Source organism: Phaethon aethereus (genome assembly GCF_964289735.1).
Source record: "Phaethon aethereus genome assembly, chromosome: 1".
Lineage (NCBI taxonomy): Eukaryota > Metazoa > Chordata > Aves > Phaethontiformes > Phaethontidae > Phaethon > Phaethon aethereus.
The window spans coordinates 145,986,682-146,002,278 of NC_138575.1; the positions used below are offsets into that span (position 1 = coordinate 145,986,682).

At 44.5% G+C, this 15,597-nt stretch overlaps 1 protein-coding gene across 1 annotated transcript; it reads right to left on the bottom strand.

Annotated features, from left to right (window-relative positions):
- Window positions 1-680: 680 nt before the first annotated feature.
- Window positions 681-11,536, bottom strand: NIPA1 (NIPA magnesium transporter 1; the record flags this gene model as incomplete). The annotated part of the gene is made up of 5 exons (XM_082014353.1): window positions 11,162-11,536; window positions 7,951-7,998; window positions 3,930-4,020; window positions 2,511-2,671; window positions 681-1,192 (listed from the first exon to the last, which is right to left on the bottom strand). The coding sequence occupies exons 1-5, from the start codon at window positions 11,526-11,528 to the stop codon at window positions 681-683; spliced, it is 1,179 nt and encodes a 392-aa protein (XP_081870479.1). The 5' UTR covers window positions 11,529-11,536.
- Window positions 11,537-15,597: the final 4,061 nt, after the last annotated feature.

Genomic DNA, 15,597 nt, shown 5'->3' on the forward strand with positions numbered 1-15,597 from the left:
GAAAAATGCATACCTGGACACTACCATCAGCTGATAAGTAATTAGTGAAAGAGTTTTAAAGGTCCACTGCTCTGTATAAAGAATTCAATTTAAAACTCCCCAGTGTCTTCACCGCATGGCAGACCAAGTTGCCAAGACAGTCACTAAAAAAGACAAATCTGCAGTCCATGGTTCAGCCAACATTCATCTCAGAATTCACAGCCTTGACGGTGAGCACATTGCTATATTGAGATTAACAAATTGTTCCACCCACTTCCCACCCTCCCCATATTTTAAGGTATACATCACTCATGAAAGGTGTCAGATTGAGTGCATTAGAAACTGATGTTCACTGCCCATAGAAATGGTACCTCACTCAGAAGCCACAACACAAGATTTCACACACCGGTCTGTCAGAATATCCCCAGATCTTTTCTGATGGATTACCTTTCACAGTAAGAAAATACATCGGTCTCTATGCTGACTCAATCAGTAGTTGCAATTAAGATCATTTATTGTGTTGACTGGGGTACATGGACAACTGTTCCTTCGAAACTGGATGGAGGCCTCCAACTTATTCACACAGGCCACCACATCAATAGAAGGTAACTACCAACCTGAATCATATTTGAATCAGTGACCTAGAAATGAAAGGCTCTGCATCCTTCCCTGAGCCATCCAGTTTCCCCTCAAAAAATACTTTAATCTGTCTTCATGTTAGGTTTATTTAAATCCCCGATATTGAAGTTGAATTCCTTGAAGACTTGTATAAGAACAATTCCAATAGATACCGTGGTAAATCCACAAGCCATTCCCAAGAAATCTACCACTCCTACATTACTCCATTCCCTGAAAAGGATGGCTGAAGCCAGCAGGACTAGGGTGGTAAACACAACGTAGTAGATGGCACCAAACACAGAGGAGTCAAAACATTCCAGTGCCTTATTGATGTATCTGAACTGAATGATAATGCTACATCCTAATACTGCCAGAAGTACCAGACAGAGGTACAAAGCCCTTTGACTCGAGGGGTTATTGTGAAAGATATCTTGAGCCGCCAGCCCAATGCCTTTTGTGCTGGGAACAGTGAAACTGCCCAACAGAGAGCAAATACTGATGTAAACCATAATATTAGTAGGTCCATGAGCTGGAGCTATCCAGAAGATAAGCAGGAGAAGCATTAGCAGCACTATGCAGAGATAACCCACGAAAACTGGAAAACAAAAAGAAAACAAGATTATAGCGAGGTGAGAACTCTTGGTCTTCTAAAGATTTTAGCAGGCAAATCATGTCATACCAGCGAACTTCAGATATACACCAGGATTAAGATTTGCTATTGAATACAGACCCAAATCACTGAGCTTTTAGAAATGTTGTGGGCATCTGCAACTGATGATGCTGTCATGTTCTTTGGGTAAAACAAATGATTATGTAGTAAAATACACACTGTTGCCCATTTGCCAGTCCATGAACTGCATTTAAGATGTCTTTTTTTTTTTTTTCATTCTCTCTTCTATCAGGATTATACTCCTTAGAGCCCCCTATGACAGACAGCAGTGATAACACCTCATTCACAACCAGTTAAAAAAGCATGGTGCGTGGATCCAGCAAAAAGTTAGATCCCATTAAGGTGAGCAGGGAGAGTTGGAGGAAGTGGGAGGCCTTATCATTTACATTATAGCATCAGCGCACGCAGATTAGACTAAAATTGTAAAGCATGAAATGTTTTTCGCCAAAGAAATATATTTCCAATTCATCTTGGTCAGATTGAAATGGTAAATTTAGACGAGGGTATTTGTTTTCTTTTCTTTGTTTGCAAATTTTTGGATAGCTGATGTTATTAGGTTTGAGTTCCTCTCACCTAAAGCAATTAAAGGAAATAACAATAGTTGGCAGTTTAGCTCTTATGCAAGAAAAATAAAAGCAGGTCTGGCACATATTAGCACTAGTATGTGTCCTCCAGGAGGACAAAAGCTAGTGGGGCTTTACATTCTCTGTGAGAAAAAAACAGGCATTTCAGCATATGTCTCAACAGCATATTTCTACACACCTTTCTTGTACAAAGAAATCTGCTTCGTAGATAAATGGTATCTAGTATAAACTTTTAATAAAAAAGCAAATGCAGAAATGCAGAATTACAGAAAAAAAGACAATCAATATTTTTTGTTTTGTATAAAACAACTTAAATTGACATCCTAGAATTATACCTTTCATCTCTAAGTAGCAAGATACACTTTATCATAATTTTAGAAAATTACAAGTTCAGATGGACATTGTTCTGAGCTTGCTGTGCAGAATAATGTTTTCAAAAGTATCCACATTTTCCTTTCTGCACACATGCATCAATAAATCTGAGGCGTTCCAAGTACAGCAAGGCATAGTCTTCCTGCACAAAAGCTGTACTGGTTTGCCTGTCAAACCATGGTTTCTTCAGAAGTCAATTCTCCTACCTGGTGGAAGTGGTAAGCCTCTTCCTCCTGCATGCTCTTGATCAATCTCACAAAATCATTACGAGTTAATAAAAGAAGTACCTGGATTTGTAAGCTTCTCTTCAAGCTCAGCCTGAGTCGTTACACTCTCGGACTTTGGGGAATGGATGATGAGAACGACAGACCCAGCGCAGCTCAGCAAACATCCCAGCTTGCCAAGAATGTTCAGTTTTTCTTTCAGCAAGTAAGAAGCTAAAATGGACCTTTCACAAAGAGGAGGAAAATTAAAAGTTTGAATACATCCTGTTAATAATGCTCTAACAGTGATATGCTACATGAATTCCCATCTTAAAGAAATAGTATCAAATGTTGGTGGATTCTCAAAATGCGTTTCTGATTTATCTCAGGAAATACTCATTCAGTCTCAGTCTTACTCTATCCTTGGTATCTCATCTTAGGAAAAAACAACAACAAACACTTACCCCAAAAGGCAGCACTATATCACCGCCTCCTAAAAAAACCAAAACGCAGACCCCCAAACCAGGCACCTGGCACCCCTGAGGCAGATATCTACCTGTTAACAATTTGGTGAGCTGTCACTAAGCCCCATTTTATAGGTGCTACGCAGTCGTGAGATAAAAGTGACCTTTGCTTACGAAGATCACAGGGCTCAGCTCAGACATATAGCTGACCAAAATACGCAATACTGTATGGCGTAGATAAAATAATACGTGGTAAGCAAAGCACCAGGAGTGTGCCTCAGAGAGTATAAAACTAAGGACAGCCATGAAGCCTGTACAAAGCAATCTACACTCTGAAGTAGATGACCAGTGCAGCCAGATACACAATTCAGCAGCTAACAGTAGGCAACGGAAAAATCTCGAGGCAATGTACAGCTTTGTTTTTAAATAATTGTACTTTTTCACTGCAGTAGTTTCACAACTGTAGCCTAGCTATTCACAGAACATTCAGTTGCATATTAAACTCCTTTTAGGAGCACTCACTGCCGCCTTTGTTCCTGCCCCTCACATGAACATAACATTCAAGAAGGTGGGGGCATGCATATGCAAGTGACTCCCTCGCTTCAGGAAACGGGGCCAAATCCAATTAAATTAAAATCATCACCAGTAAACACATGTGGGCTGCGGATAGCAGGGGGGAGAAAGAATGTGAGACAAAAAGAAAGAAAGATCTACATAGTAAGGGAACTGTGAACAACAGAATAGAGAGAAGAGTCCAGAATAACCACAGTGAAGGCAAAAAAAGAAAAAAAAATGTTTATCTCTTCCAGATCATAATGACAGTTAAAGCAGAAGATACACAGGAACCCGTTCTTTACCATTGCCTTCCCCCACCCCGCCACTTTGCTAGGAAAAAGAGAAATTCGTGACATTATAACACATCATTAACAGTCACAAGTCTCACGTCTTCTCAGTGGACCTCCAGTGATCACTGAGTCTATCTGACATTTTATTAAGTAGTAACAATACTCAGATAAGAACAAGAAAAGCAAACTCTTACCCAAATGGAACGCCAAGAGCTCCCAAGGGTGTCACTAGCACAGTTGGGACTGCAGTGTAGGCCAAAAAATTCCCTATTTGACCCAGAGCCACTGTCAAGAGAAGCAGAAATAAGTCTTTAAAGCCCTTTGTAAAAAGAAAGAATTAAAACTTACCCAATACTGTTTGGGAAAGACTGACCTAACTGGAAAACAGATGTTACAGATTTGCTTAGCTCTGTTAATTTTGCACTTAAGCAAAATGGCTGGAATTTTTCTATATTGTTAAATTATTTTTTAATATAGGATTTACATTTGCCACACAAGAAGATCCAAGAGGGCACAGTAAATAATCTCACTTACAACTTCTCTTAGTTGCATATAAATTCTAATTCAATAAGTTGAATTAGAAACACTCACGGATTACACTCAAATATCTCAATATTACACTCAAATATTTATATGTGGAGGGCTAAAAGTATATAAACCCCATGACTTCAGCTTTAGAATGTGCATACATATAACACGAATGCACTTGGTTATAGTTCCTAACAGCAGTGTTACTTTGGGGGAGGGAAAATAAGGACAGTACTGAAGAAGGGAATCTAATAATGAAATACTAAGCACACACATAAAGGCTCTTCAATATACAGTAGATCACATCAAATTTCACAACATGGTATAACATCAAAAGTAATTCCTGACCACTGTAAAAAGAACAGATCCCTGACAAGTCACAATAACAGCCTCACAATCTTTTTTCTTTCCCCCAATAAAAAAAAATTCCAAGATGTACCACACTATTGCACATCACAGCTGTGATAAACAGTTCATGTGTTCCAAGTTTTCAGTTGAAAAAGAAAAGCTGGATGGTTTTGCAAGTGCTGGCAAGTTTATAATAGGTCAACATGATGCTTGCATAGTTACAGGGTCTGTGGTAACTGGCAAGAACCTTGAGATTGAACACAAATTACAAATAGCTCAAATTTCCAGCTGATTTTAAGAGCCATTATCAGCATATAAAAACATTTCAAGATGCCAAGCGGTCTTTATGCTCAGGCTGGCATTGCCCTCCACTATCAAATATCATTACCATCATCCCATTCTTTACACATGCAAAGCACTGTGCAAACATTAATCAATTTACCAAATTAGTTCACATTATCAGTAAAGCTGAAGACCTGCGTAACCTACAGGAAACACGAAGGAGACAAACAAACTTAAAAAACCGCAGAGTGTGGCAAAATTATACTAATTCAATTCACTGAGGCTTTCTCTACGTGCAGGAGTGAGCCAGAGAACTTAACGAGCAGCATTTCTAGAGCACAAGAATCAGTGATGGTCTCCCTGCCCCTGGGAACAGCATAACTCAGCTATGAGCCTCAGCCTTGTTTTTCAGCAGACATATGTGGCAACTTTTGCATTATCTTCAAGGCATCCGAAGGCACTGGGGCAGATCTTGCTTGGAGGACAGGACACAGCTAGCATGCTCTGTTTCTGCAGATTACATAAACTTCCAAGTGACTCTGACAAAAGTTTGCTTTTTTTTTTGGAGGTCAGGTGCCTTAACTTTCTGTTGGAAGAACCCTAACAGATGGCACCAACACCGATCCATAAATTAGGTCCCTGAAGCTTCAGTCAAACTGCACATATTGGGCAACTGAACTTAGAAGTTTTCAGTATCACCATGGAGTAATAATAACAGTCTCTTACCACCACGAATGACAGACTGGGACTAATTAAAGACCAATTAAAAAAGGAATCTCAGTCATTATCACCATCTACCTGATGTTGAAGACCTTTGCTGCCAACCTATCCAGTCCCCTCTGGATAGAAATTCCTCTCCAGATAGATCAATGCTCTAAGTCGAGATGTGGCTTCAGTTTTTGAAGGCACACCAAGCTTTAAACTTGCTAAAGGAGTACCAATATCCCCAAAATTATTGCAACACAAAACTTGATGATCCATTAGCAAGAAGACCAGGAATAGATGTGTACAGAAAAAGATGCCTGCTCTATGTATGTCAGGGATTTTGTTTCAGACTAACTTCAGCCTGATCCCATGGACTGAAAGTATGTTTGCAGCTAGTGTGTGTTAGGCATGTTCCTAGAGTGCATCTTGCAGGCTAGTTTCATCTTCAAGTCCAGTTCAGGAGCTCCAGCACTGATCCATAATGTGAAAGCAAGCCCAATCCGTGGAGACAAACAGGAGATTCACTTCACAAGTCAATTCCCCATCTGCAATAAAACACTAACACAGATGTATCCACTATAAAAACCAGCCACATCTATGCAGCTATCAAAACCTGTACTGAAACTAATTAATTAGCCAATTAATTAGTTTAATGCTCATTGAAATACCTGTACACATGCTGCAATCACTTTCGACTTTAAAAAAAAAATCCCTTAGCAGAATCTGTAGCCCTTCCTTTGAAGTCTTCAGTAATCCAGTGGATCCCAAGGCCCCCAAATGGTTAGGCAGTGTTATGCTGAGTCAGCATGCCAACACAGAAATGCTTTTTCACCATCTGAACAAATATTGTGAAAACAAGTTGATAGAGTTTATGTGGGTTTTGTTAGTCATCCAAACTCCAAGTTCCCTGCTTGAGAAAGTGATGTCAGCTGTTATAATTTTGCCCAGATAACTGGGGATATTGCTAATTCCCCAAATATCACCTTCCTCTGCATCCCACGGGTGCCCACCTGGCCCTTGCTATTGCTGTTTGTGACTCTGTTGTAATTCTGAATCTATAATATCCTTAAGCAATTATTCCCTTGGTTCCCTTCTAAACTTACTAAGGCTTTGTTTTGAAATACCTGCACCTAACTGCTGGACAAGAGCCAACTGATACCATTCCCTTCAGCTATTTTGCCTTCATTCAACTCAGTCAGCTCTTTTAAGCATGAAATCGTTTTCTCTGATTCACCAAGATAAAATAAGAGAGGTTTTATTACAGGAGATTAACTCCTTCTGCTCGGACATTCAAGACGGGAGCCTCATGAGCGATAAACAACAGTATTTAATGTACAGATTTATTGCTACTTAGGCAGTAGTGATCCTGGCAGAGGAAGAAGCTGGCAAAGAACTACTTAAACTCAGGTTAAATTAGCTGAGGACCTTCCTCTGAAGCTCTGTTGGCTTCACTCCTTGCTGTGAACTTTGTCCTTCAAGGGATCTCTCAGTTTCCATTCCTTCTGCATAGCTTGAAGACAACAAAACCAGAGACCTACCTTGTTGCCATGAAACAAGGGGCACAACTGGACTTAGATACTTCTCAGAAACAGCATGACAACATTTCCAAATAATTCACAAAAGGCTCGGTTAGAGTCTAAAAGTGGGGTTTGATTTTAAGCTCATGGGTAGAACTAGGGCTGAACTGCAAGAGGAGAAAGCTGGCTGCTCCCCATGCTCTGGATTCACATCAGAGAGTGAACTTAGCATGAGCAGAATTTATAAAGATACTAAGAGTAAAATTACATTGATCTCGTATCAGCAACACACAAAGCTTCACATCAAAACTGAAACTGTATCTGTCAAACTAGAAATCAAAAAAGGATTATTTTCTTTTTAATTGAGCCTGGCTAAGTGCTTTCTGATCAAAAAAATAACACATGCTCAATGGGCCCTTTTGTGCAGAGCGACAATTTCTTATTCAGCTTTGACTTTTATTAGAAACTGTGCAGACCAGTGCAATTCAGAGACACAAAACAGGCAGGAATCCAGAGTCAGAGCAGTGCGTGGCTAACAACGGCTGGAAGTACCAAACAGTTCAGAAATCTGGAAACATGTCTGACTTGGGATTGTCCCAGCTCTTTGCCTTCTCAAACATGGTCAGACACAGTAGCCAGAGTTTACTGGCCAGAGAGTTTAAAAGAGAGAGAAAAACAGAGAGTTTACTAAGGGTGGGATATTTCTGAGGGGTGGGAATTTTGTGACAAGTGAGCGTGAGATTCAAGATGAGAACACAGATTTCCTGACATCTCGTTTCACCATCTAACCACAACTTCTCCCTCCAAAAAACCCCAAACCTTTTAAGATACTTACTTGCAATAGTGCCAGACCACCATACTATATCTGTTAAGTACGAAGTACCTGGAAGAGGAAGTATAGGAAGATGTGTTAGAAAAATATGAAATTGCAATATTGGAACTATGAAAGAGAGTATTTTCAACAGTCTCAGCTATTAAGGACCTTCATCTTAACCCTGTTCTTCAAGGCAACTGAGTGAGAGGAAAAAAAAAAAAGAGGGTGCTCAGATTTGGCCCAAGTGTCCAAGTCAGACCTTCTTGAGGCAACGTATTAGTCAGAAGTTCTGATTTCCAGTTTGAAGTACCGATGTGACGCTAACACAATATTACGTAGAAGAGCGTCCAAAATGTCACCAAATGCTTCCAAGGGTGACATTTAAACGTACAGATCAGAACCACTACCAGGAGAATGGGAAACCTATGGAAACAAAACATAATTTGGATCAATTAGTTTGCTAAAACAACCTCAACAAAATTGAATCAGAGAAATTGTAGCAGAGAAATTGTTTTGGTACGCAGTTTTGGCAGTACCACAGCGTGGACCGATCCTCCTGCCTTTAAGCATCGGAAAATGCTGCGACTGAAGCCTCTGAATTCCTGACATACTGCCATGTTTCAAAGAGAGGAGTAAAAACTCTGGATTGTCCCTTAGTGCCTCCCAAGCTCAAGGATGATTATTTTCACTGTCAGATTACAGACTCTTGCCTCGAGATGCACCAGGGGAGCCTGTGCACCACACCTTGTAAGTTCTGCTTCTGTAGAACATCAAGGCTAATGACCGCTTACTAAACTAAAGCCTGGCTTCCACTGAGCATGACCTTGGCATCACGTTATGTTCTTACATTCTGCTCCTCTTTCTAGCAATTCAGCTCTGCATTTATTTAGGAAGATGCTCTCGCAAGAGCTGCTGGAGCAATAGGCGATATTGTATCTACTCTGAAATCCCAAGTGAAAGAAAAACACAGTAATCTATAACTCTGGAGATGTATAAAATATTAAGCGCTTGGAAATCACACTATATAGTTGAAATGAGATGGAAAATGACTAATGAAGATGGCCAGCTTTAGAGTGGGTGTAACAATTTTTTAGACTTTTGTTATTGCATATAAAATAAAAAGACTGTTGGGGGCACAAATTATAGAAAATATTGACTCACGTAAGATAACTTTGCAAAATATTTGTCACCCGCTGCTGTTTCCAACTAAGTAAGGACTACTAATTGCATTGATACGATACTACTGATTCAATAGAGAAGATAAGAAAGACTTGAAGTGCCTCCTTGTTAATTATACAACACCTACTGAAGCCAGTGGAAAAAAGACGTCATCTGACACGGACAATGTTGGGCTCACAGCTCCGACTGCTAGATGCAAGGCAGAACCGCACTGCTTCACAACATTAAATAGAGAGAAACTCAGGGTATTGGCCTGGATGTCTCCACACTGTGCATGACAATAGGAAATACAACGAATCACTCCACAAGATACACAAATAAACATCAGTAACATCTTCAAAACGGGATGTTTTACAGCTGCCAGGGCTGAGAAGGCAGGTAGATAACCATCACCCACTTAACCCAGCGCTCCACTGAAAGCTCTTCAGGAGTAATTAGACCCAAGTACGCTGCAAAATGGAAACTTCTCCAACTGCCTTGGGATGGAAAGTCATTCCTTTCTCTCATGTTTTCTCATTGTTTCCCTTACAAAGAGATATTTGTATTTATGATGCAAACGTAATCTCTCTGTAGACAATAAAAATGGATTACAGCCATCTTGGAGGGAAAGTTGAGACCATGCTCACAAAACAGTGGTTTGTCTGATGCCCTTAACTGTAAGGTTGTTGCAGAAAAGGCAAAATAAACTTGTTCCATCAGGCTGACAGCTGGTAGTGACATAGTTGCAAGTGTGCTCTGCTCCACTGCATTCACCCGGAACTCGCCAGATGCAGCAGGCACTGGAAATGCACCACTGCTCTAACACTAACCATCTCAGATACACGTATGTGTATATACACACACACAAATGCAGAGAAAATACCTAGCGTGTCCTGGTTACTAAAAAGGATTTTTCATAAGAAAGAGTACCCAGAACCTCTGGACACATGCTCATAGACACACAGACACCACCACCTACAAAACAAATGGCTATTGGCCACAGAAATACAATTAAAAGTCCTCACGCAACCTGTTTTACAACTTTCCCCTCACATAAAAGCATGATATTGGGAACAAATAAATATATTACATTTTCCTCTATTTAAAGCATCAAAGCTGCAACTGGCAAATGCTATTCAGAGGCTGCATGCTTTGGGGAGCTCCAATTTCAGAAAAAAACGCAGGCGGCCTTCACGCTCTGTGAATTCACAGCTTTGTTTTGGCTAAACTGTCAGGATCGCACCGCCAGTGCCGGAACACGTTCCTCTCGGAAAACAATAACGAGGTACAGGATTTTGGGGGGGGGGGGGATGGAGAAGAAGACATGATTTCGCGTTGCCTCTCCTCTCCACCGAAGGAAATCGCCACGTGACTGGTGGAACTTGCGGCGCGCGCCCCTGGCCGAGCGAGAACAGACAAGCGACATGACGTGCTGGTGCTGTTCGCGGCAGGGAAACCCTCCGGGACACAGAAATGGGCAGCGGAGGTGGCAGCACGGCAAGAGGCAGCCACGCCAGCCGGCGCGGGCGCGCCCCCAGAGCTGCGCTGCAGCGCGGCCGCGGGCGGGCGCGCAGGCCGCCAGCGGGACGCCGTTGCCGATGACTACGCTGATTACAGCCCCCGCCGCGTTGCTCTCCACCTGCCGCCTACGTCGCTAACGCGTTACACCCCTTTCGCCGCGCTCCCCTCATCAGCCTCTGATGTCCAACGCTCGGAAGGTGACCAACTAAGGCCGGCGACCCCGCTCCAGGGGACCCCGCCGCCCTCCCCGGGCAGAGGGTCTGGCCGAGACCCGGGGGTGCCTGTCCGCCGCGCCCCCACGGGACGGGCCGAGCCCCGCGGCAGCCCTCCCCCGCCCCCCCACGCAGCGCGGTGCGGCCGCGGCCTTTCCGCGGGGAAGGGAGGGGAAGGGAGCGGGCCCAGGGACGGCCGGGCTGCTCGCGGGTCAGGGGCGATGCTCCGGAGAGCTGGGAGGTTACGGGGGGGGACGCGGTGGCGCGGAAGGGAGAGGGAGGCTGCGAAGCCCCAGGGGGGCCGCTCCCGCCCGCCGCCAGCGCAGCGCCGGGGCCCCTACCTCGCCCGCGGGCCCGCACGATCCCCTTCTTCTGCAGGACGAAGGTGGAGCCGTTCACCAGGCTGGAGACCACGGCCACGCTCAAGCCCAGCGACACGGCGGCGGGGCCGGGGCTCTGCGCTGCCCCTTCGCCCGCTGCCGCACCCACCGCCATCCGCATCGCCCCGCCGACAGCTGCTGGCACGGCGGCTGCCCGGGCCCAGCGCACCCGGCCGCGGCTCTGCGCCGGGACCCACCCTGCGCCGCGCTGCGCCCTGCGCTGCGCGACCCGCCCCACCAGGGGCGGCTCCGGGCGGGCACCGGCGGCAGCCGCGGCCTCTGGCGCCTGTCCCGCGCGGGGATGGCAGCAGGATGACGTCATAACCATGGCATCTCCCCCCCTTCCGCTCTGACGTCAGAGCTTTGGGCCGCCTTTCTCCGCGCTGGCATCACGGGGGGCGAGGCGGCACCGAGTCGGGGGTTGTCGTGCCGGCCCCAGTGGCGCTGCTGGCGGCTTGCAGCATTTTGGGGAGCGGGTGTGTGTGAGGGTCCCCGGCGTGGGAAATAGGGAGCAGAAGCTGCGGTCCCCGCCGGAGGGAGCTGTGAGCGGCCGCGGGCAGCAGGGCGCAGGAGAACGTGCACGGGTTGCGGGAGGGGAGGGGGATGCGGGAGGGTGTGCAGGGGGATGCGGGAGGAAAGGGGCTGCGGCAGGACAGGGGCAGGCGAGAAGGTGTGCAGGAGGACAGACGGAGCCCCGCAGGGGCAGGTTTTCTGGTCTGGGAGCAGCGCAGCTTTCCGGCGCTCTCGCTTTCCCTTGAGGTTTTAAGGATTTATCTGGGCTCCCCGGTCCGGCCGAGGGCACGCTGCCTTGCGGCGGCGGGGCAGGAACGAGACAAAGGCCAGGCGGGGGCTCGAGGCCGCCGTTGCAGCCCGTACCCGTGACCCGGAGCTGCGGCTCGATCCACCCCGCCACCGACTGGGTCAATGTGCCGGGCGGAGCCGGAGAACCGGCAAGCGAGCGTGTGGCTACAGGCTGGGAAAGCTCGGCCACTGCCACGGGTCGTGCAGATGGCCTGAAAACTGTGGGATCCGTAATCACTCCGGTTTCGTCCAGCAGTAAATCCCAGAATCTGCATTTATTTCCAGGAAAAAGTTCACTCTCTTCCAACGGCACGGGGCAGGGCCAGCTGCTCAAAATCACGAGCCTCCCAGCCTCTCTCACCTCTCTGTCGGCAACTTCCAGGTTCTGGGAGGGCAGAACCTAAGTCATCCCGCCGGCATGCAGAAGTGCTGGGGGTCCCAGCTCTGGTAGCAATACCCCTGGGCCGCTGGGGACATTGAAAATGGTGAAGTTTGAACTTAGTTTCTCAAAGCGTGAAGTGCTGAGCTGAAAGCAATCATGTTCCTAGCTGGGCAGAAATATTTTGTAGCATGTATTTAATTGCAGTTCTTACTGCAGGTATGTGTTGAAATAAATCAGTCCATAAACAGATTACTGTGGCAATAGCCGTGGAAGGAAATGGGATACGGTGTCTTGGCTTGGTGCAAATGAAAGTGGACATTTTCGTCATTCATAACTATTTGGCATACTTCTTAGCATAAATTTTAGCATTCCCAGGAAATAGGAGTTTAGAGAAGAAGCAAACTCCTGAAAATGTTTCTCTTGTGAGCCTATTTCTCAGTTTGCCTACATTGCTTGAGGCAGCTGTCCTAGGAAGGCACAGGAAGGCTGCAATATGGTTTTGTTTAGGTTTAACGGCAAGAAGATGGAATACTTATTGCAGTGTTGCTCATATTTTCACCTAGGTTGCTTCATCAGCTCATTGTATAGACATTTAATGCCATGGAAGAGAGGATTCATCCTTGTGAGACTCACAAGGACCTGCAAAATGAGAACACAGGAGGTAGAAGAACAGTTAACCACAACAACCCTTGGAAACAAAGATAGAGGTGAAGACAAATACAGGCTAGTTATAAATATCCGTTTCTGAGCTATATACAGCCTAGTAACATGTACAGTGAAATTTATTACAGGATATAATTTATGCTTGCACAGTGGAAAAGTGATATATATTTAACAGTCTTTCCATCTAATTATCGGGCAAGTTTCTAAGCAAAGCTCAAACCTGACCAATTTTTATACTCAAAATCTCTCTCTGGTGTGGTTGGACCAAGACAGAAACAGGTACCAGAGATGTCAAGAAAACAGTTTATTTCTCTCTAGCCATGTCATTTTAATCTCCTAATTTGTACAATTTACCTATGCCTTTCTAAAGTACATCTCTGGGTAGGTAATTCTAAATACACTTAATCTGCCTTATTCAGTTAGTTACTATTACACTTGCCATATAGTAGTTGTAGGGCTTATGTCTATGATTAGTCACAGACTAAAATAATAAACACAGTGCTGATAAATACTAACTTTGCAAATACCTTGAAAAACAGAGCTAGACTTCACTAATGCCTGACAAGATCACTTGATGCAAAAAAATCTGCATTATCTAGTTTACAGACATTTTGGACCAAAACATAAAGGTACCTCAAAGATAACAGCCGTTACCATTACTTGAACGGAAATTAGATGAACTTCTTTAAACCGTTACATATAACCAGTACGTAAACTCCTGAGGTCCATCTAGTCTTCTGAGACTGAGTTTCGTTGTGATAGCATCATTCCTCCAGCCAAGGTTGTGTCATCATGTTTGTGGTACTGCAAAACAACACGCTTTGGGTTAGTTTGGTTTGTACATTGCAACATGGCAGTAATTGCTGATGTCACAGTGGTCTGATGTCTCATGAACACACAACCTGCATAGGGGGAACCTCAGATTTATGTGTCATTTCCTCCAACAAACTCTGCTCCTCTCCATCAGTCTTATCCAACTCCAATCTAAGCACTCGTAGTACTTCTAGTTCCACACTTGTTGGAACTTGTTGCTTAATTTAAGCAATATGTGAGAGCTGGTATAAAAACTGTACAGGTTGCTTTATAGAAGTCACTAACTATTCTAGTAGAGTATGGGTGTTCAGGATCAGTCAAAAGGTATGAGCAATATTTAACAGGCTTGTGTAGGGCTCCTACCCAGAGGAAGGGATGAGTGATTGAGCTAAGTCTCTTGGAAGTGAGTGAGCAAAGTTAGTTGGCAGAGGTTCCACCTTTTTTTTTACAGGGATGAGGGACCTTTTCTGGTTAGGATGTGTTTTTCCCTTATCTGAAGGGGAAGAAAAATGCTTGTGCCTGATCTAAAGGAGTGTATTGTTTCCTCTGTAATGGCTTGGATTCCTATGTTTGTTTTATGTATGTAAAATAAAAATTATTTTTTCTTTTAAATTAAAGCAGTTGTTGGAATGTTTTATCTAGGCTAGCGGAAAACCAGATCATTATCTGACACAGAATGACAACACAGTAGCTGTGCCCAGAAGATAATCTGAAGCTCCTTATAAAGTAGCTGGGAGAGCAGGGTGGAAGTTTACCAACAGCTGTATCAGACCCTGAGGCAAGAGCAGTAATTCTGCTTGGCAGAAGCACTATAGAGATCCATTTTGCCAGCAATTGAAGCAGTAGGAACTGAGACTGCAAAGAAAGCAGCACAAAGACAGTGGCAATCCTTGCTATTTTTTCCAGCTCTTGAGAACCAAAGACGACAGTAAGGGCAGTTATGTAGAATCATCATAGAATCATAGAACAGTTCGGGTTGGAAGGTACCATTTAAGGTTGTCTAGTCCAACCCCCCTGCAATGACCAGGCACATCTTCAACTAGATCAGGTTGCTCAGAGCCCCATCCAACCTGAGCTTATGAAGACTTGTGTGATGGTCCACTGAACTTGGGCCTGAAGATGACCTAAAAATTCTTTCTAAAGAGTCTTGAGCAGTTGCCTGGAGTATAAACTCTGGTGTAAGTGGTATGAGTGGGTCCTGCTTTGGAAAGGAAGTGACTTGAATCTTGGTTGTCCAGCTGGATTATATGGGAGGTCACACAAGGTTCTGTGGTCTCTCTGTCCTATGGGTTACAAGAAGGCGGCGAGCCTTTGGGGTATAGCAGCTCTCTTCCAGGGCAGAACAACACGCTGCAAATCAGCACAATCCAGTGCAGTCTGAAATGGAAATGTGGGGGCAGGCTAGGTTTCCTTTGTTAAAGTGTCCAAGGTTCATGCACTGGAGCTTGTTATCGATGTGCAATTTTAAAGTCTGGACTGAATGAGCATTAGAGGCTTCCTGTCACTTTTGCCCATGGAAGACAAATTCTCTGCTAAATGACAGTGGCCACATGTAATTCTGCAGTTTGGGAGAACTTCAGCATCCCTCCTGAAGAGATGGTGCAAGACTGAGGTTAGGTTATTGACACGTGGCAGGTGTACTGCAGGCAGATCATACCATTTCAGCTCTCCTGCGAGGAAACAGATCTCTTCAGAGAGAATCCGTCCTTTGTGCAGCAGGCAGAAGCTAGACAGCTAG